This window comes from Phaseolus vulgaris, chromosome 8 (assembly GCF_000499845.2).
Source record: "Phaseolus vulgaris cultivar G19833 chromosome 8, P. vulgaris v2.0, whole genome shotgun sequence".
NCBI classification, from domain to species: Eukaryota; Viridiplantae; Streptophyta; class Magnoliopsida; order Fabales; family Fabaceae; genus Phaseolus; species Phaseolus vulgaris.
The window spans coordinates 53,501,991-53,525,120 of record NC_023752.2 but is presented as its reverse complement, the minus strand read 5'-3'; the positions used below and the strand labels follow the sequence as shown (position 1 = coordinate 53,525,120).

Here is a 23,130-nt window from a genome sequence, read left to right as displayed (position 1 = left end):
AGCAATTCGACGGAGAAAGCGGCGAGGAGTCACAGGTCCTTGACTCAGGAAACCTTGAGATCGCCGAGAATAAGAGCATGTCGGGGGGAGAGGGTGAACATGACGCAAGTCTGTGCCACGCATGAGCCAGACACGTGGATAACCCAGTACCAGCGCTGCCTGGCAGATGGCCTTCTCCCGCTGGATCCAACGGAGGCTAGGAAGATAAAGAAGAAATCCAGCAAGTTCACAATGATTGATGGCGAGTTGTATAGGTTTGGGTTCACACACCCACTCCTGGAATGTGTGCACGGAGAAAAATGTACAAGAATTATGGCCGAGCTCCATGAAGGGATATGTGGAAGTCACGTCGAGGGTCGAGCTCTGGCTGCAAGAACTCTCCGTGCAAGTTACTACTGGCCAACAATGAGGGAGGACTGCAAGAAGTATGCACAGTGTTGCAAGCAATGTCAGCAGCATGCCGATTGGCACAAAGCGCCTCCAGAAGAGTTAAAGTCGATTTACAGCCCTTGGCCGTTTCATACGTGGGAATTGAGATCCTGGGACCTTTCCCATTGGCGATCAGGCAGATGAAGTACTTGGTGGTGGCGATTGAATATTTCACCAAATGGATCGAAGCAGAACCAGTAGCCCAGATCACCGCACACAAGATCAAGAGCTTTGTATGGAAGAACATCGTGTGCCGGTTTGGTGTGCCTAAGCGCCTGGTGTCAGACAATGGGACTCAGTTTGCAAGTCACCTACTGAAGAAGCTGTGCGAAGAGGTGGGAATTCAGCAGGTGTTTGCATCCGTCGAGCACCCTCAGACAAACGGCCAAGTAGAGTCCGCCAATCGGGTGTTGCTAAGAGGTTTGAAGAGAAGGCTAGAGAAAGCCAAGGGATCGTGGGCTGAGGAGGTACCCCGCATAGTCTGGGCGTACCACACCACCGAGCAGTCAAGAACCCACGAGACCCCATTTAGCTTGGTCTATGGATGCGACACAATGATTCCAGTGGAAATCCAGGAGAGCTCGCCGAGATTCCAGCACTTTGTAGCGAAACACTTGAATGAAGAAAGAAGGTTGAATCTGGATTTGTTGGAAGAGGTCAGGGAGGAGGCGAGAGTAAAGGCCGAGGCAGTGAAAAGGAGGATTGAACGAAGATACAACTCGAAGGTGATGACAAGGCAGTTTAAAGAGGGCGACCTGATGATGAGGAAGGCCCACCAGTACGAGATGGAAAACAAGTTATCGCCTAAGTGGATAGGACCGTTCAGAATAACCGAGGCGCTCGGGAACGACGCCTACCGCCTAGAGACATTGGAAGGAGGGGCGATTCCTCGCACTTGGAACGCCACACACCTCAAGTTATATTACAGTTAAAGCTTTGTAAGTAGAAACGAACATGAAAAGATTTGCAAGCTTTCTGTTAAAACAGTTTAAAGGAGGCACTCTTTTTTCCCTAAGGAGGGTTTTTAATGAGGCCACCCAATAAAAGAAGAGTTTTCAAGCTTAAGTTTTGAGTTTGCATACATGTTTGTGTTGAAAGCTTGTAGAAAAAGTGCATGCTCTCAGTTAAAGTTTTAAAGTCCCCATCGTTTTTTGGCGATTGGCGGCACAGTTAAAGTTTTAAAGTCCCCATCGTTTTTCAGCGATTGGCGGCACAGTTAAAGTTTTAAAGTCTTCATCGTCTTTTGACGATCGGAGGCACCAGCAATGATTAAAGACCTCAACGCTCTCGCGCGTTTTGAGGCGAGAAAGAGAAAAGGTCCTCAGTGCATCCGGGGGGGAGGAGATGTACACCCCGGGCAAGTTGAGGCACCAGATAAAGTCCTTCTCGCCGTCGAGCGAGTTCAGGCAAGATAAAGACCTCCTCGCCGCCGAGCGAGTGCAGGCGAGAAAGAGAAAAGGTCCTCAGTGCATCCAGGGAGAAGGAGATGTACACCCCGGGCAAGTTGAGGCACCAGATAAAGTCCTCCTCGCCGTCGAGCGAGTTCAGGCAAGATAAAATCCTTCTCGTCTTGAACGAGTTTAGGTATGGTGTGAAGGGTGGAAGAAGTTTAAAGGATAGCTAAGGTAGGTTCAAAGAGAACACCTCGCTATCCGGCTTTTTGTTCTGAAACTCAGGGAGGTAGAGCAGGATCCGAAAGGCGCCTCTACCCCCGAAACGAGGGAACAATAGCCAAGTTATGAAGGCAAAGGAAGCTTACATCGCCAGAACCCTATGGCGATCAGAAGAATTCCAGGCGATGACAGGAGTCAGGGCTAACCTTGCCAGGAAAATCAGGTAAACTGTATTGGAATACCAGTTTAAGTTAAAACATGTTGCCTAGTAAGTAGCTAATTGCCTTAAGTTTGCAAGTTATATTAAATGTCATCGCTTGAAGAATAATAAGTTGCTCGAATTTTCACTGAGTTAACAGTTGATGAGTTGATATAAGATCGCTAAGTTAATTTGTTTAAAGTGAGTTCTACAAGATAAGTTGATCAACCATACAGCGAGGGAGAAAGCAGATGAAGGTTAAAAAAAAAAAAAAAAAAAAAAAAGCGAAGTAAACAGAAAGACGAGGTGTAAGAACGGAAGAAGTTGTACCAGTTCGAATACAAAAGAAGGAAAATTACAAGTAAATATCGTGCAAACAGAAATAAGTGATGGAGGGAAGCGATTAATCTTCAGAAGGCACAATCTTCCCATCCACCACTTCGTTGCAGATTGACACCATGGAGATGTCGAGCTCGGGGTACTGGCAAGCGATTTGCTCCAGGGCGGCGTCGAACCTGGCGGCAAGGACTTGGGCGGAGCTTTGCTCAAACTCTTCGGTTTGTTGCTTCAATTCGTCAGCTCGTTTCTTCAGTTCTTCAGTTTTTTCGCGAGCTTGAGCAAGGTCTTCAACAACCTTTTTGCCTTCGTCCCGCGCCTGGGCCAGCTCTACAGCAGTTTTCTTGTTTTCCTCTTGAGCCTTGGCGAGCTCAGCCATGGCGTCGTCCCTCTCCTTCTCGACCTTTTCGAGGAAGACCTCCCGATCAGCCAACTTTTTTTTAAGGTTCTCCACCTTGGCTGCATCTGCTTTCATTGATGCCTCCAAGTTGGCCACCTTGAGCCTATAGGGAACCAGCTTACTCACCAGCTCGATTTTCTCTTGAGCTAGGAGGTGCAGTTTCTGGCGCAGATTGGAGGCCTCCTTGCGTGCGCCCCTCAGCTCAACACTCATGGTGTCCTCCAGCCTTGAGTGATCAATTTCTGTCATCATCAGATTGCAAGGAAGTTTTTCTGCCTCAATCCTTATCAGCTGATTCTCCTCCTGGAGCGTTGAGATCTCGTCCTGAAGCCTCTTGTTCGAGCTCTTCACAGCCTTTGTTATGATTGAGTGAAGGTCCTCTGCCATCATCTTTAGTTTAGCTGTGAAGGGCCCCCAGACCTCTTCGATCGAGGGGGGAAGATTGGCAGCTGTTGTTGGTGGAGGTGCTGAAGGAGCCTGGTGCTGACTTTCACCACCACCCTCTTGAGTTGGTAGAGCGAGGGGGGCTTCCTGGCGTGGTGGAGAAGTGGGAGATTCGGTTATAAGTATCGGCGAGTTGTGAGCACCTTCATCTCCACCTGGTGCGGCCCCAGCAATAGAAGTGGTTGAAGGAGGACCCTCTCCAACAGATACGAACGGCGTGGAGGCGCTTGGAGGGTTCTCTATAAAGTTAGGCTCGTTGCCTTCAACCACAGGGAGCGCGACCGCCAAGGGTGTTGCTTGGACTGACGGTGTTGGAGCTGGGGGAGAGGGCGGTATTGGTGTTGGAAGAGCGGGTGGTGAAGAGGGTGCCACCCTTGTTCTTTTGGTGACGAGGTCGTCCTCAGTCGCCTCATCATCCTCATCCTCTTGAACCACTTGAGGGGTTTTCCTTTTTGGCTTCCTCAAGACGAGTTTTTTTCATTGAGGGGCGGGCAGTGTCTCTGGAGGAGCTGGACCTTGAGGAGGAGATTTGCCCTGGGCATCGGCGATCTCCACCACCGAGTTGGGCACGGTTTGGGAACCCGTCGCCAACTTATGAGTTCGGGCGATCGCCCTCAGATCAGCTAGTCTGCCTTTGCCCAACATGAGGTCTGCACAGGGTAAAAATAGACGAGTAAGCACAAAAGCAAAGACAAAATATACGAGTATATGTGCGAATAATGCAAACAAGTGGCACATGAATTAAAAACCAAGACCAGTACGCAACGAACAGGACGTCCAATGGTAGATAACAGAGATACGAAATCAGTCCCAACACCCAACGAAAACCTAAGTCGAGGTAAAGGCTAACCTATATGAGCTTCAAGTTGGCCCTCGAAGAACTCGAAGGAGATTATTGAGGAGGTGGGGAAGGTGATGTTGGCGGCTGCTACTTTCTTCCAGAAAAGGCATAGATCTTTGTCTAGCTTGCCCATGGTGTCGGGACTTTTGGGCCTCCTAAAGCTTTCTTTGGTGTCTTTGTTCCCCTTGTGTACCCAGTACAAGGGGAAGCCGTCGAGCAGGGAAGGATCTTGGTCGTTGGCGCACACCTTCACGAATTTTCCTTTCCAATCTTTGTAAGATTGCTGGAAGATGGAGAGGATTGACCTCCCAGCAATCCCGTTCAGGCTAATCCAGAGGCGGTCTCCCGGATTCTTAGCTTCGAAGAGGAAGAGGAAAACGTCAACCGAAGCTGGCAGTCTCAAGTGTGCGCACATGATCTGGAACGCCCTTACGAACGCCCAGCTATTGGGATGAAGCTAGGTGGGGGCGATATCTAGCTCGGTTAACAGCTCCCTCTCGAAGCGAGTGAAGGGAAGTCGGAGCTTCACCTTCTTGAAGAACGTCGCGTAGGGGAAGCAGAACTGCTCGTCGTTGTTTGCTTTATCGTCGGCGTAGATCGGCTCACCCGGGAGGCAAGGCAGCACGACCATTTTGCTGTCATGCTCCTTATGGAATGAGAGCTCGGATTGGTCCCCTTTCATTAGTCGGTGCACGCCCAACTTCGTGTTTATGGAAGAGGTTTCTTTCAACAAAGCTGAGGAGGCCCAAGGGTAGAGTTCCTTTTAGTCTTTTGGAGGTAGGGGGGCACCTCTGGCGACTGGCGGAGTTGCCTGAGCAGGGTTGGCGTGAGAAGTTGCAGGCCTCTCAGCTTGGGAAGAAGGAGCGCCAGATGCTCGTGTTGGGTCACGCGCTGGTAGAGGATTTGCCCCAGGAGCAACCCTGCGCGCTTGGGGTGGAGGGTTTCGCGACGAAGAAGGGGGATTCGCGGTGGACTTTGTATGAGCCATCGCAGGAACTGCAAAGGAAAAGGGAAAAGGATGAACAAAGGTTACAGAGAACGACTCGATTAAGGACGAAGAAAGGAAAACGAACGAACGGGAGTTCGTTGGGACGAACGTAATGGAAGACGAAGCCCTAAGTTACGAGAGGGAAGAAAAGGAGAAAACAACCCACAACGTATGCACCAGGCAGATAATGGATGATGCGAATCGGTTAAAATGCAGCAAATATCAACAGAAGAAGTAAAATAGGTACCTTTTGATGATCAGATGAGCGTTGAAGGGAGTTGGAGATTGAGAGAGTTGAGGAGCGTCGTGGGTTCGCAGAGAAAACTCAGAGCGTTTGAGAATGCAGAGAGATGATGAAACAGTGGAAATGAAAGGGTTTAAGGGTTTTTCAAACGTTTTTGGAAGCGCAAACGACAGCTGAAGATGACCGTTGATGAAGCCACGTGTCGAGCGATTGGAAAAAGGGGTTTGGTGGAGCGTCAGAAAAGCAGAGGGTACGAACGTTTGGAATTTCGTGCCAGCGCCATGTAGATCGACAGTGATGTGACCTCTTAGTCTTTTCGTTGGACAAGTCTTCGCTTAAGACTGGGGGGCTTGTGTACCGCCCAGGTAGTCGGAAGTGATGACGTGGCAGCAAGCGATAATGTAGGCGTGTTGAACGGGACACCTGGCTGACAGAGGGGAAGGAAGTCGGGGGGCTCGTGTAGTCGCCAATCGTTAAGTTGGCGTGCCCCGATCTCTAGCATGCCTAAACCGGCGGTCACCAAGTTTGTGTCGTAGTCGCCGGATGTGAACCCAAGAGACAAAGCGATCAGAGATCGCCGAGAGGAGGACATCGTCGAAAGATCAGGAAAGCTTGTTCAAGGCTTTCGAAGTGAAGGATGAAGTTGTCAAATGGTCATTCCCTAGCTAGCCAGGGGTTGAGGCCGGGGAACAGCTTACCCGGACATGCACGATGAAGCAAGTGAAGCAGATCATGATGGCGGCCGGCGAGACCACAGGGAAGGTGTGTATGATGACGCCCGTACTCGCCACACAGAAGAGATCGCGCTCCAAGGCAGCTATACACCGAGTTACTCCCTGCATGGGTAACTTAGTCGAACAACCTGAAGAGTAAGAAGTGACGCTCAAGCAGAGGATGCTCTAGATGGTGACACGTGTACAGCTGGATGCGAGCCACGTGTTCAGATGTGTAACTGTCAGGAGAGAGAAAGTGCACAGGTATATAAGGGATTCTAACGAACTTCTGAGGTACGCGCGTTTTAGAATACTTCTTTACGCTTGTGAGAACTAGAGTACGCTGAGAGAGAACATTGCACGGTTCCTGGAGTTCTTAGTTTTTCTCTTAGTATTTTGGTGGTTCAGTCACTGACTTGAGCGTCGGAGCGCGATCGGCCGCAGCGGCGCCGTTCTGTCTTTTGCAGGCTCTTGAGGTGAATCAAGGTGAAGGACGGAAGCTAGCACGGTGCAAAGCCGATCCAGAGGAAGATACCTTTGACGAGGCAAGGCTCTTGCGTTCTGGTCAATAGGCAGGATCAGATCTAATTGAGGTTTTTAGTGTGTAGAAAGGAAGACTTGATATTGGATTACGGTAAATGAAAGATTGACTGATTTCTTTTATTTAGATTGATAACCCTTTGTTGTATGAAATATTTGAGAGATTGATGTTTAGTGATTTATGTTTAACATTTTGTCCAGGTTTGAAAGTTGTGGTGTGTGTTGTGCATGCTTTCTTGGCTTTTATTTCTTTTTGGTAGAGTCGATCTGATAATTTTGGTCTTGAGTTACGGTAAAGGAGAGAGTGATTGATTTATCCTACTCGGATTGGTGTTTGGAACATTTATGTTATATGAGATATTTAAGAGACTGATATTTAGTGATTATTGTTTAACGATTTTTTCCAGATTTGGAAGACGTGATGTGTTTTGTGCAGGTTTTTTGGCTTCTATATCCTTATCGCAGGATCGATTTGATGGGAGCGCTTGAGTGTTTGGTTTACTTCGGTTTGTTGGCAAAGACTGATATTAGTTGTTGGACTTTTGTGTCTTATCTTGATAATGTATTCTTTTAGAGGGTTGATGTAATTGCATATTGATATGCTATTGTATATTATTATGGTATGTTAATGTGTTGTAATGTTTGTTGGATCTCCAGTTGGTCGAATGATAAAAAATTTGTGTTGAAATTACTTGTATAAAGATTGAGACATTCCTAAAATACCTCATTTTATTTTATTTATTCTTTCTTGATTAAAAAAAAATTCACACCACGTTTTCTATTTTAATTATCTGTACAATTAGTGAGTAACATCAACGGAACTTAGCATAATATGTAAGTAAACGCTGTTATAATAATGGATGAACAAATTTAGAGAGCATCGTACTACATATATATGGGCAAGATTTAGACAGGGGTGGTATGATGAGACTTTTGCAGTTTATGAATATTCTCTTATTTTAGGGATTCATTCATGCGCTTCAAAATAACTTTATTCATAGCATACTAGGGCCCTTTATTAATGTCTCCAAACCTTTGCTTAATTATCAATAGTAGCACACTATTTTTAGGTGTTTTTTTTTGTTATTTTTTAATTTTAATTAAAATATTTTGGTTGTGGATTTGTCTAACTCAATCTTAAAAGACTGAAACATATATTTTAATATCCAATCTCTATCATCAAGTTACTAACTTTCTTACTTATTTTCTGATACTCGGTCGACGTCAATCCCATACATAATCTTACGACTTTGTAGATACCTACAATTTTTCAACTCATTTATATTTTTTAATATATTTTTATAATACTCATCAACTTATTAATAATATTTTTTAATATTCATCAACTTATTAATAATGAATATTGATAAAAAAATATTTTAACATTCTTAATGACTTTTCTTGTAAGTGTCTTTAAAACAATTGTCACATCAATTTTAGGATTTTTTTAATTATATGATTCAGAAATTTATTTAAAATTTTGCGTTTTATTTTGTATGTGATGTCAACATATTCCAATAAAATACATAGATTAGGATCTTAATATTATGACTCTTTAATGAAGATGTTACCCTCATAAGGCACTAACATAATTTTGTTACATAGGAATGGATTAGGTAATGTGTTGCAGGTGGTGGTGGTGGTTGCATTGGAGGAGACTAATTAAAGGGCAATTTCATGAACAGTGATATAAATAAATGAAGCAAAAGAAATTAGCAGTGCAGTGTTGGCCTATGCCTATGAATATAGACATTTAATGGTTTGATGGAAGGGCATGGCCCGGTTCATGTTGGCCCAATTTCATCCATACAGTGGTAGTACCATCTACCACCACCTTACTCACACACACACACACTTTCTTTTTAGTGTAAATAAAATATATGTAATTTAAATGGAAGAAGAAATTAGAGAAAATCAATTTTTGAAATTTTGTTTCTAAAATTTTATTTTTGTGTTCATTGCTTTTTATATTTAGTTTATGTCAATTAAATATAAAATTATCGTTTTTTATATCTTCAAGGTAAGAATATACATTAAATATTTTGATTTAGGTCATCTCCAATCATTGATATTGATTTTTTTTAATGTTTTAAATGATAATTATGTTAATGTTTTAGGTGATGGGAATTTGATAAACAGTATCCATATATGATGAAATCTAGAATGCCTTACAAAAAGAGAAAAGGACAATACATAGTCATAAATGCTCTGAAATTAAATTTAAATAAAAAAGAAATTTTCAAATTTTAAATTTGGAATTCCATTATAATTTCCGTACTCTTTGGGAAATCATGTTTTTTCATGTGCTTTTTAACTATTATCCTCTTGGTTGAACTCTCTTTGCTCCATTACAACCTAAACTGCTATTATAAGTGAAAATAAATTAAACAAATCTTATGATCTATGAGTTATTGAAATAACAAAAAGAGAAAAAAAATATTATCTCCTATTATGCTTCTGATAATCTTCACTAGTTCCTCTTTATGGGTTTTTATTTATTTTTCTTGAATCATGTAGTCGTATTAAAACTAACTGCACATTGGGGTGTGAGAAAGTACGATCATAACTATGATAATAATGTGGTCACCATGTGAATTTATATTAAAATTTTAGTTTATCCTTTATTTCTAATTTGATTCTAGTTAGAAAAAAAACCACTCATTTGTTATTTGGTATACCCACAGGGAAGAATTTATTAGCTTATGAAAAAGTTCATGAACATAAATAGTTGAGCATCAAACTAATCTTATTTAAATTTAGAAAAAGAAAAAAAAATTATTTGGTTCAATAGTTAAATGCATTTATAGTTATATTAATGAATATTTAACATTTATATTATAATGAAACAAAGGCCGTTTTGTTCCGTAAAAGCGATTAAATTACATGAGAAATAACTTAATTAGCAATAGTGTGTACCATTTTTCTGCATAATTTAAAATCTGCAAATATACAACTTAAAATGATTTTTTTTTTATATTTAAAGCTTACATTTTATGTTATAAATTAAAATGTAGTATTTATTAATCTTAAATATTAAATCCTAATTACAACACTACAGTTGTAATTCTTAGCTCATTATCATGCAAGGTTTGGCAAACTACTTTCAACCGACAAAATGGAATCATAAAGTATAAGAGTTGACTGTAAAATCGAATTAACCAAATTATGCCCCACACTTTGGTTTGGAAGTCAAAACTCTAAAGCAAGGAACAACTTTATATTTTATTCTTTAAAATTAATATAATAATACATATACATATTTGTACTGGTATGGATTATTACCATCATTCGGTCTCTCTATTCTCTAATCGAGTTGATTGATATCTTCACAGACAGTCACACTTAATTCCTTTAAGGCTCAAACTAAGGTCAATGAAACCAAACTATCATTAAGAATTAGATAATACGACTAATAAAGTTCAATAAGGCAAATCTATTAAAATAATATAAATAACACACATCTCAAGAAGAAATGTACGTCATTATTATTATACACTTTCGAGTGTCAAATATCCTCTTTACTTGAGCGTGAGAGTATCTTAAATACCTACCCCATTTGGCATTTACGTGAAATTGAGAGACCGAGAGTCGAAAAAGTATCTCGAAGACCAGAAAAATCGTAGTGAAACTTTAACAACCTGCCCGAAGAAAGGAAGTGGACAAAACCTTCACTAGTTCTCTATATTTTCCTAAGAAACAATATCCATTATTTTAAAATAAAATATCTTTAACACCTAAAAAATCTATATTTTTTTAATTTATTTTATTTGTATGTATCTTTTTACTTAACGAAAACGCGTAAAGTTACCATTTTTCAAAACACTCGTTTTGCTAAAGTTGAATCCATCGAACATCGCGTAACCAAAATTTAATAAATAAACTACTTGTCTTTCCTAGTTCGCATAGGTACGCCATTAAGAACCATCCTTCAAGCAAAACCCCAAAAAAGTGACAGAAAAAATTATAAAAATATTCAGATTTATGATGAAATCTCAAATATTAGTTATTCACTCAAAGGAATAACCAAATATACAACAAAAATTCCACCAACAGAATATGTACCACACTGTTTCTCCTGTTAATACAAAAAGAAAAAGAAAAAAAAAATTATACAGAGAAGTAGACGCGTACTTCAAACTTGTTCTAATTGTACATCAGAGAAATTAACTTAGCCTAAGCACGTTAAGATGTTAAATCAGTGAAATTCTACAGAAGAAATGGATGATGAACTAAGCAAAAGCTTCGCTGGCGGAGGCAACTCTGAAAATGAGCTCAAGGTCCGGCGGCACAAAGTAGCCGTTCTTCGGCGGCACCCTCTTCCACGCCGTGTGAGGTGGCGGCTTCTTCTTGGGAGCCGGTGGGCACACCATCGCCGCCGGTATCCGACGAGAGGTGCGTTTGGGCGTGCGGCAAGCTTCGTCAACGTTCTTGACCATGTTTTTCAACTTCTGAGAATGTTTGTTAGGGAGGCGCGAACGCTGTTATTTATAGTTACATGGAGGAACTCAAGTTTCTTGCTCCGCAAGGAGACAGAGTAGGGTACGTGCTTTGGGTCGCGCAAGCGTGTGGTGGAATCAAGAGGGAGCCCACGTGGCAAAAAGCGGGGCCCGCGGGGAACGTTTTGGGCCTTTGAATTAAGTCCACAAGTTCCGTTTTGGCGGGAAAATTTGGGTCGGTGGTTAATGGGCCACGTACTTAATGACCACCGCCAAGCCAACCTAAACCGTCGATGCTCTCGTTCCTCCGTTAAATTAAACGTCCTTTTGAATTCGTTACGTGTTTATGCCTTTTAAATCGTTTATTATTTAATGTCGGAGATAACGGTCACTTACTTTGTGGATATACACCTTTCAGACAATAGTAAGTTATGGTCGATGTGCAGAATTTCTGTACCACGACACCTAGTATACAAAACAGTTTTAAATTTTATTTATTTATTAAAATAAAAAATTATTAATAATATTTAAATATCAATATTTTTATTCAATATTTTTTTATATTATTTTTTGACTATGGTTAACTATGTAACATAGACATGGATACGAAAATACGTATAATTTCTAAAATGTAGGACACGGGGACACAAATCTATATATTATATAATTATAAATTATATAAATTGATAATAAAAATTTATGTGCACAAGTATGTTATAGATTATTTATTTTTTTGAACGGAAAGATGTTTTCATGACTGATTCAAAATAATTTGTTTCTTATTTTTATAATCATAATAAAATTTATGCAATAAATTTGAGATTTAAAAAAATTAATGTGTTTTTCCCTTTTAAAATTATGTTAGAACTATGCTAGAATTGTCAGAAATCCAATAAATATTTTTTGAATTTGACACTTCATACGTGTCCTACAAGTGTTATACGAGTGTCGTGTATCCGACACCGACACGCCATTTAGGAGGAGTGTCTGAGCTTCATAGATTGTTAATCAATTGTTTTTGAATCGGTATTTTGACAACGTTATTAGTTGGTTTATTTTGTTGATTTTCAATTAATCTTGATTGTTTTTTAATTAATATTCATAAAAACATACCGTTAATGTTGATGAGTTTTTTTAATCTATTTCTAACAAAACATTAAAAAAGAACATGTTAATTATAAAAAAATACAATACATATTAATTAAAAAAATCTAATTCACATTTTAAAAAATTATCTCTGGAGAAGTATTTCTGGGCATCCTTAATGGGCCATGTGTTCCCTAGGCCTGTGGCATGGGCCGCTGTGGATCTGTTAATAATGCCACAACATTTTTTTAGCAATAATTTTTAATTAAATTTTCTTACTTTAATATTTTCATAATAAATTATTAACACGAATTACTAGTATGACGTTCAATTTTTAATTAATAATACTTAAATGAGACATACCAACATACATTGCAGTTCGAAGATAATGGGGGATGATATATTCATAACTCATTACCTTTGTATTTGGTTAAAATTTGATAATCTTAGGCATTATCAAGAGATTTTCAATTTAATTAAAATTATAAGTATAATTATAATTATAGGTATTATCTAAATCTTAGCTACAACTCAAAATTATTAATGATAATACGTGATTAAATAGGTATTGAAATATTTAGTTATATTAGATTACAAGTTTATAACATTATGTACTTTTTAAAAAATTGTAATTTAGTTGTTATCATTGTATGTGGCTTTTTTGCTTTCAATGTCTTATTACAATTATGTAAATGCCGTTTTAATGGGTATGAAATTATTAATTTTCTTTACACATACATATTTAATATAAAACACGAGAACTAATAAACTTTCTTTAAATAATTTTTTAATAGATTCTTATAATTTTTTTTATGATTTTGGGTTTTTCTTAATTTACGCCCTTTCTAACTCCGGAAGAAAAGTGTTGAAAGGAAGAAGACGCTGAAGCAAAACAGTCAAAACAATGGTGTGATAGTGTTCATCCACTGATGCTCTTCGTCCACGCCGATTCGCTTATCCGTCCATCGAACCGAACCGGTTCGGTTTAACCAACCGGCTCGGGACTCTTCACTAGTCGTCCGCACACACAGGAACCGAAATCCAGCTCAAGAACGACTGCACCATGCCTTTTATTTCCAACATTCAGCGTCAAACCGATTTCAACCTCGTCGATTCCAACACTCCCATTGTGATAGACAATGGTGCCTCCTATTTCCGCATAGGGTATTATAACCCTAATTTTCTCATTTTTTTTTGGTTTACTTTCCCAATTGGATTTATCTAGTTAAGACTCGTTCTTGTTTTCGTGAATTTTCAGTTGGGCGGGAGAGCCTGAACCTCGTGTTATTTTTCGCAACATTGTGCAAAGGCCACGCCATAAAGTAACCGGTACTGCTTTACCACCTTTTTCGTTTTTGCATAAGATGGGAGTTCTTGCTTTAATACTCTGCGGAAGAGTTCGTCCTTTGAGTAGTTTTAGCTGGTTCAAACATTGTTGTTTTCCGTGGAGGATATCTGTGGATTCAAAAAAATAACGTTTTAGCGGCTTAGAATTAGTTTTGAAAGGACTGATATTAACGTTTCCTAGATCAGTTATGCTTTCAATTCAATACAATGAAGATTTTTTTTTCATGCTTTTGTTTTCTTAGGGCATTGGTCTAACATTTGGCTTTAATATTTATTTGTGTAAATTGTTGCTTTTGTGTTGTGCATTGTTTGTTTGGACAATCATTAATTTGGCAAAAAAAAATTAGGTCCCATGTGTGTTTTTGTTTCGGCATTAATAGCTATATTATCTCTAACAACTTCTGTCCCAACATTGGTTCTTTTTGCTTGCCTACAATTATGTGGTGTGGTGTGGTGAATACTTGCTCTTTCTCACAGGGGAAACTGTCACCATTGTGGGTGACCATGATCCCGCCTTACTGAAATACTTCGACTGCACTCGCTCTGGGCCACGTTCTGCATTTGACAGTAATGTTGTGTACCAGTTTGAAACGATGGAATATGTAAATTTCCTCTTGTCTCATGTTTAACCTGTGCCCTTCATTATTTTAGAAGAACCTGGTTAGGATAACATACTGACACTTTTTTCACACACAGATTCTTGATTTTGGATTTGACCGGATGGGTGCAACTACTGAGGTATGTAAATAGTTGAAGTAGTGTTTCATTTTTTTTAATCCCTTCAAGCTGTTAGTTTATTGTCTTTTCTTCCTTGGTTTATTTAGTGTTGTTGATACTACTAAGTCTGGTGTGCTACTTACAGAACATAATGTCCTTGTCTTGGTACATAGTGGTTATTTGGTTTAATAAATATTCGTTCTCCTTTTTTCTGCATTTGGTTAATTTGACTTACTCTTTCTAATTTAATGTCTATCGCTGGAGCAGATTGATCATCCTGTCCTGATCACCGAATGTGTATGCAACCCAGTTCAATCTCGTAGTAAAATGGCAGAACTTCTTTTTGAGACTTACGGAGTTCCATCAATTGGTACTAATACTTAGTAACCTTCAGAAAAAAACTTCACATTTAACTAGCGATTTTCTGTAGAAAAACTGAATTCAATACAAATTTCCTAAGTAACCTGTTTTTGTCACACGATTGTCACTGGTTTTTCCCATTAGGGATGCATGTCTGGATTTTTTGCTAGATGTTGTACGTGTATTTTGCTTCCAAAAGTTAGTTGGGTTTCTGTGTTCTTGCAGCTTTTGGTGTTGATGTGGCATTCAGCTATAAATACAATCAACAACAAGGAGTGTGTGCTAAAGATGGTCTTGCTCTGTGTCCTGGATTCAACACAACCCATGTGATTCCGGTATTGTTTTTATCTTATTTACTTATATGTCAATAAAATGAGTTTCTCATTTGAATTTCTGTTGCAGATTTTTGTAATATCATCCACCTGATCATGGTTAAATTTGTAAATAGGATCTCATTGTATATAACACCAACTTTGTAATTATAGTAGTCAGTTTTATTAATCTACTTGCAGTAACTCCTTAGCCTGATAGACTGTCTTTTGTCTAAAGGTTGATTATGTGAAGACAATTCTTTTGTTGTGTCACATATTATTAACAGTTGAATGTCATTATGTCACATTTTATATTCAATATATCTCATTTGCTCTTTTTTTGCTATAGTAGCTAAGTTCCTATGGTAGTGTTAATAATCTGTATAGCTACTTTTCAAAGTGGCTTAGTAATAATAACAATTATTCATATGCACCATACTGGAAATTCTCCTTATTTTCTTTTTCAAAGTTTTGAAGTAGATAATAATTGTAAACTTATCCTTGTAAAAGAGAGTGCGGGCAGCTGAAAACCACTTTTATAGAGGATATGTGGTGGAACCTCAACTATGGGAATGGAAGAGGGATCTATCCCACTATGTGGTAGCTCCTTTGTAATCAATTAAATCCAAAGTAATTATAGTTATAAATCAAAGGAATCAGATCATTGCAAGAACGTCACCATAGAATATGAATCTCCTCTTATCTTGGTGTTCATGAACATAGTTCAAGAATGGGTATGATACCATTTTCATCCAAGCTTGAGTCATAGATTCAAAGAACTCAAAACAAATTGAAAGGCACTTTAAAAGTAAAAGTAAAATAAGAGCTGGAGTAGAGAAGGGATGAAGAATCATGCCTTTTGCGTAGACTCATGATAAGTGAAGTGAAGAATCACACTACTTTAGTAGACTCAAGATAAGTGAACTGAAGAATCATACCACTTGAGTAGATTGAAGATAAGTGAAGTGAATCATTACTTTAATTCCTAGAAACTAAAGGTAAGACTTCATACGGGAGAGTGCACATCCTCAAGAAGACTCACAAGTCTCAATTTCTCAAAGAAATTTCAATTCATTCTAAGTTGTAATCAATGACGCAAGGTGCCTTGCTTAGGCATGATACTTGCCTATTACAAGATCTAGAATATTCATACTCTTCACATGTGCTACCTTGGTGCCTAGAAGTCCTTGAATATTCTCTTAATTGTCACACTGAGCTTCACATCTTGGAGCATGCTTTCCTTGCTTGTGTTGCGTTTGGATAGGTTCTATATTCTCCTTGACTTGGTGTTTTCCATGCCCTCCTTGGCACGCTTATCTTCACTCCTGGGAGCATGCTTTCCTTGCCATGCTCCTTTGTGGCGTACTCCAAACCTAGAATTTCAGGAGTTTCTTTAGCATGTTTTCCTTGCCTTACTTGAACTGTGATGTGTCATTGGATTGAACCTTCGATTGATGTTGGTCAATTAAGGTCCATCAAAATATCTATATATTCAACTTACACCCAATTAAAAATCCTATTATACAGTTGCAATCAAAGTAAAACAAAGTGAACAGGTCCTAAGGCTTTGGAGTCCATGAATAAAGACATTTCTATGAGCACGAAGGTTCTTGGTCATGCTTTGTGATGGGTTGATACCAAAAGATGGGTTGTTCTTCTTGGAGATTTGAAAAGGGTGGCGGAAGCAATGGATGTGATGGATCAAGGAGGGCTCATATAGAGCTATGGGTTCCTTGTAGGTGCATGAAAGGTATGGAGAGTGATTGGTTGGGCCATATCACTTGGAGAAGGTGGAGGTGAACAACAAAGTGTCTAACCTAGAGAGACTAGACAAGGGAGTAGAAGCTTGCAATATTTGGCAGCATTTTACTCATAAAATTGATCTTATTAAAACATGAGCCAAACACCCCATTATATAGGTGCAAGTGCCTTGGAGAACAAGGAGCAAGGGGAATACACAAAAGAGCGGCTGCTAGGGTTTTGACTAAAGTCAATGTCGCATCCTAGGAGCAAACTTCTAGAAGCTAGGTTAACTTCTTACCCTAAAAGGCTTTACTCAAGCTACAATGATAAGCACACCCCCCCTATTATGCTAAAGAAACCCTATTTTATTGAAATTACAAATAAAGAAACTAGCTCTCATGGCTTGGGCTTTACTTCTTCTGGTCTTCTTTGAACATATAAAGGAACGTTTCTCTGCCATCAGTAGCAGAGTCCCAATCTTCTTGAATCCTCTTTGCCATTGACCTAGTTGTTGGGCTTGAACTACGGCCTGAGCTTGGGCCTCTTCCATCACTTTGTGTAATTGTTTTAGAACTTTCTCGCTCATTTTCTTCTTCCTTATTAGTGCACTCATTAATAGGCCCTCGTAGGGAGAAAAAATATTAAAATTTATAAAATAAGTTCACAAGTTTAATTTCTCTTAAATATTGAAATAAATAAGAAGAAATCCACTGGGCATGTGATTACAGATTTTGCCTTTTGTTGATATTATTTGTTTTGCATATTTCAGTTTGTAGACGGGGAGCCTGTGTATGAAGGATGCTGTCGTACTAATATTGGTGGATTCCATGTGACTAATCATTTGAAGCAACTCCTTTCACTTAAATATCCGTATCATTTGTGAGTATCAAATCATTTGGGTTCTGATACTATCTAAATGAATGTTAAATTTGGGGAGTATTTTAGATTTTATTGAATGATCAATGTAGGACTAGATTTACATGGGAAAAGGTTGAAGACCTGAAGATGGAACATTGTTACATTGCACCAGATTATGCCTCGGAAGCTAGGTTGTTTCAGGTATATGTATGGATTTTTTTTTCCTTTTTCACTAAGTTCTTTTATTGCTTCTAAAACTCCCTGAATGATCTAATAATAGAAAGAACCTGAGCAAGCTGAAGGAAAAACCAGATGTTGGGAACTCCCTTGGGTTCCACCCCCAACTGATGAGCCTCCTTCTGAGGAAGAGATCGCAAGAAAGGCAGCAATTAAAGAGAAACAAGGTCAAAGGCTTCGAGAAATGGCTGAGGCAAAGAGGTCTTCTAAAATTAATGAACTGGAAAATGAATTGCATGGTTTAGAGTTTCTTTTGCATCAGCTTGAACAAGTGGAAGAGAGTGAGGTTCTACCATTCCTGTCAGAAACTGGCTATGTCAATAGGCAGGAGATAGAGTCTGCACGTAATAAAGTTATACAATCATTACGGAAAGCAAAAGGTGAACCAAAGAATGAGCAAGCTGAAACTGAAAAGGAGGATCTTGGCACTAGTGAGAAGTATTCTCTTATAAACATTCCTGATGACATGTTGACTGGAGAACAGGTCTGTTTTTTCATCAGACAGTTATCTTACATTATCAATAAGCTGAATGGTGTATTCTCACTTTCTGCTTATTTTGGAGAAATAAGCATATTTTTGTTGTTTTATTCAGAGATTTTTAATCAAGGGAAATAAAGTCTCCCAAATATGTGATAAGTGTACTATTACATTTTTTTCGAGCCACATTTTCCTACAATCTTAATATGATTATATTTTTCTGATATCTTCTTTGCGTGATGATGTTCTTTGTGCTGAGGTTAACAATATTAATTGCTTTTTGTATATTGATATTTGACAGCTCAATGAAAAGAAGAAACAGTTGTCACTCAAATCTATGGCTGATGGGAGGCAGCGATTAAAACAGAAGCGCTATGAAGAGGAATTGGAACGAGAGAGAAAACAACAGCTAGAGGAGGAGAAACGCCTGTATGTTTGATGCTTTACTTTCTTTATGAAGTTTCAAGATATACTCTGTTTGTGGCTTGCTTATGTAAGATTTCCCCCTCATATTTAACCAAGTAAAATTGGAGAAAGCAAGTGATAGAAAAGAGTGAGTATTCAATCTAATTTTTGGTCACTAGCTTGAATCTGATAAGGATTTTGAAGGACAGGGATAGCAGGAGAGCTAAGTGAATAGTTTACTATCCACATTTACTTATTCCCGGGATACAACTTTTGTTCATAGCTTGATTGCAATTTTGACTAGGCTTTAAATGATTATTATTATTATTATTTTATAAACTTTTTTTCTCTGCTTAATGTAGAGAGAACCCGGACCTATATTTGGAGCAATTGCATGCTAGATACAAAGACCTTTCAGAAAGAGTTGACCAACAAAAACGACTTAAGACAAACGGAGGCCATTCAAATGGAAATAGTTTGTCCGGTGGTATTGGCCGTGGTGAAAGACTGAATGCTGCTCAGAGGGAAAGAATGCGTCTCCTGACAACTGCAGCTTTAGACCGTGGTAAGGGTGAAGATACATTTGGTGCTAGAGATGAAGATTGGCAGCTTTACAAATTGATGAGCAAAGATTATGGTAACGATGATGATGAAGAACCAGATGAAGATGAAACAGAGCTGACCCGCATCTCTTCTAGGCTACAGGTTAGAACGCCTTACAGGATAAAATCCCATAAGATTAGTTTATGATTGTACAAGTTGACTTCTTTATACGGGTCTTGATTTGCAATTCACATAAAAACTTCTACATTGTTAATTTGATAGGACCTGGATCCAACATTTATACCTAAGTTAGATGCCGGTACCAGTCAACCTGCTGAGGTGCCACGGGTTCGTCCTCTTACCAAAGAAGATTTTAAGATTGTTATTGGGGTCGAAAGATTCAGATGTCCTGAAATATTATTTAATCCAAACTGGATCGGGGTTGATCAGGTAGGATTAGACGAGATGGCTGGGGTCTCAATAAGGAGGTTACCAGTCAAGGATGAAACCTTGGAACAGAGACTGACTAGTTCCATACTTGTTACTGGTGGAAGTTCTCTTTTCCCTGGTATAGTTGAACGCCTGGAATCTGGAATTCGGATGATTAGACCATGTGGCTCACCTATAAAAATAGTGAGGGCATTGGATCCAGTCATGGATGCATGGCGTGGGGCAGCTACCTTCGCCTCAGACTCACAGTTCCATATGCAAACTTTCAGTAGACTGGATTATTATGAAAAAGGTGAAGACTGGCTTCGCAATTATCAACTGCGGTATACATTGTAATTGGTCACAGTATAGTACTGTACATTGTCTACAATTTTCGACCATTGTTTAGAAAGTATTCTCACGTAGTATAATATGTTGTCTTGCTTTTGCTGAACCGGAACATCAACAAAAGCATGGTGTTGTTACACAGCAACTACCAATATTTTCAATCCAGTGAATAGCACATACTTCTTGGGCAGGGTCATTGCCTTTTGTTCTTTTACGTTGTTGACATATGCTCCATATTTTGAACTCAAATAATCGGAAAGGCATCCCCTTTTTATTTCTTGTTTATGTTTTGCAGAAAAGATGTTAATTGAAGATGACAGACCGACTTAACTTGTTACGTTCAATGAAATACTAAACTTCTGGAAATAATTAGTGCTTTTTTTTTCGCAACCACGAAGTTGCAAAAGTAGGCATCTATATTATTTTACAATCACGTTATACGCTTTTTTTGCTATTTTGTACCACTGATATTTTCCAAATAACAGGAGATCGATTCATTTAGCCTGTGTTTGGTCCATGTCCACTGAAATGAGGGTGAGGAAAAACGTGGATGTGCTCTCATCTTTACCTCGCTAACATGCAGAGAAAGTTGAGGAAAACTGTGTAAATAGGAGAATAGCCTCATTGTTTGTGTGCATATCAAATATGATGGGAGCAAGGTGCATTCAAACAAAGCATTAAAGAGTGACTGAAGTTCATTAAAGTTCTATTTCTTTTAACAAAGCTCTTTTCATACGCAATTAGATCTAAACCTCAATCAGCAACAATGTTGTATGTATGTAGGAGAGGACAAAGGAGGCGATTGTGTTGCAGATTAGGCAAGCCTAGTTCCAACCGCTCGTGGTGTGTATGGGATTACTGATGGCTAAACAAAGTTATGAGACCTTCTCATATGGGACATTCCAATCACAAATTCATCATCATAACCTTTCACCACCCTCCTACATATCAGGAGTCAATATTCATAGACTAACTATGAGTATCAACAGAGAGCCAGAAAATAATGAATTTTTCACAAAGACTAGTTATCATCATCAAACGGAAGCAAAACTCATGGCCAACATTCCCCCGGACAAAGAGTATAAGAGAATCAATCTATATCTTAGCATCTGGCTTTAAACCTTGACATATCAAATAAATCTCTCTTGACGAAGGCCTTGTAGCTTTAGGTCTCAGCCATGATGCCTTCTTAAAGAACGGTTTAGAAAGCTGGTTAATTTCTGCAGCAAATAAACATTCAAAGAAATCAACAACACATAACAAATACAATCAAAGCAATAGAATTGAACACTATCCACATTTTAAGTAAAAAGTTTCACTTTGGATACCCCAAATTAATCTTTCTCAGTTTTTGATACAAATAAGTTGAAGAAATTAGTATGATAAACTAATGCAATAACCTATTAACTCCATCAATTAAACTTGAAGGGACTAAACTGAAATGTCAAACTTTTTAAACTGAACACCTCAAATTTTATTTTGGGCACATATCAATTACATTATTCAGAGAAGTAAGCAAGGAAGCACCTTTGGCATCTTCACTCTCGAGAAGCTTGATAATAAGGTGCCCACCAACCCTCAAAACTCCTTGACCGTCATCTGAACAAGAAGGGTCATCGTCAATTGGCTCCACGTGAACTCTGTTGCCGAGAGCCAAATCCAAGGCACGCATCCCAAGCTCAAACGACAAGGCTGCGTCTTTGGTAGTGATTCCGGAGACTAAGGGACACATATCTGAGAGTATCACAGAAAACCCTTTTTCCTTTGGAGAAAGTGCTCTGAGTCGGTGGTGAGAGAGGGTGGTGACGTCAGCAGAGATGGTCTGAACCCTAGAATCGCAGTGAAGAGGGGGAACCTTGACTTTCTTGGTGTCGACGCCGAGGACGGAGCCGCCGCCGTTGAAGGGACCCAAGCTTTGACAAGCCACCTGGAGCCACCCTCCGGGGGCGCAACCGAGGTCGAGAACGGTGGCGCCACGGTTGATTATGTTGTGTTGCTTCTGAATCTGAAGAAGCTTGAAGGCGGAGCGAGCCACGTAGCCTAGCCGTTGAGCCTCCTTGTAGAAGAAATCTGCAGTTCCACCTACACCCATCTCCCCTACGCTTCTAAATTATTCATTTTACTCTTTTAAACATAAGTTTAATTCACATAAATTACTCAATTAAATTACTTTTTAAATAAGTGATTTATATATGTATTAATCAGAGGAAATATTTTTTGCTAAAACATAAATTTTATGAGCTATCTTTTTATTATTTATTTAACCACCTAGTTGTAATAGTGTAACACAAAATAAGTGTTACATCGTGTTTCAAACTATAAATCCTTATTTAGGAAATATGATAAACCTATATCTATTAGGTGTCACTAACGTCAAATATATGTTGTGATTGTTTCTATAAATTTACTATTTACAACAATTACCTAAAAGTTGAGTTTTCATTTTTATATTGGAAAACCACACTACTTAAATCCAAACATGTCTTTATTTTAGAACTTCTACTTCCCTTAACTAATGCATGTAAATATGAACGTTACACTTCCTTTCTTGAGTGTAAGAATTGCAAATCAATTTGTATATTGTTTTCACCTTAAACTTTTACTAATTTAATTAATTTAATGCTTGAAATTCATTTTTACTTTAACAAATGACTTGAGAACTCAATACTTGCATCATCTTCCTTTGATGCTTATACACATACACTAGTCTCCTACCTAAACCTTACAATTCCATTATCATCTAATACTTATGTCGATTCAAGTTGACTCTGCTTTCCATGATCGACCAATCATTGAATCTTATGATCAAGGGTAATATATAATTTATTATTTATGTTATGTAAGTTGTTTCATTGTTTGACATTTGCATGACTTTTCTATGTAATTAGGTTTGTTCTATCTAGGGTTGTTTCACAGGCTATCAAAAAGTCTATTAAGCAACAATTTCAATCCTTGGACAACATGGAGAGCGATACCTGAATCTGATAAGGAGCAACACTAGCAACATTTTAAGGTAACATGTTTAAACATATTCCATTGACATATAATAGAATATGCATATGTCAAAATCAAACAAGTACTAGGT

At 38.7% G+C, this 23,130-nt stretch overlaps 2 protein-coding genes across 2 annotated transcripts; one reads left to right on the top strand and one right to left on the bottom strand.

The window, feature by feature from the left end:
• Window positions 1-12,882: 12,882 nt before the first annotated feature.
• On the top strand, window positions 12,883-20,259 carry LOC137823608 (actin-related protein 5-like). Its single transcript, XM_068628814.1, has 12 exons — window positions 12,883-13,433; window positions 13,528-13,598; window positions 14,094-14,218; window positions 14,313-14,354; window positions 14,601-14,703; window positions 14,919-15,028; window positions 17,517-17,626; window positions 17,716-17,806; window positions 17,886-18,326; window positions 18,622-18,749; window positions 19,088-19,430; window positions 19,551-20,259. The coding sequence occupies exons 1-12, from the start codon at window positions 13,333-13,335 to the stop codon at window positions 20,052-20,054; spliced, it is 2,169 nt and encodes a 722-aa protein (XP_068484915.1). The 5' UTR covers window positions 12,883-13,332; the 3' UTR covers window positions 20,055-20,259.
• Window positions 20,260-20,938: 679 nt separating this feature from the next.
• LOC137823609 (uncharacterized) lies at window positions 20,939-22,181 on the bottom strand. Its single transcript, XM_068628815.1, has 2 exons — window positions 21,573-22,181; window positions 20,939-21,265 (listed from the first exon to the last, which is right to left on the bottom strand). The coding sequence occupies exons 1-2, from the start codon at window positions 22,135-22,137 to the stop codon at window positions 21,141-21,143; spliced, it is 690 nt and encodes a 229-aa protein (XP_068484916.1). The 5' UTR covers window positions 22,138-22,181; the 3' UTR covers window positions 20,939-21,140.
• Window positions 22,182-23,130: the final 949 nt, after the last annotated feature.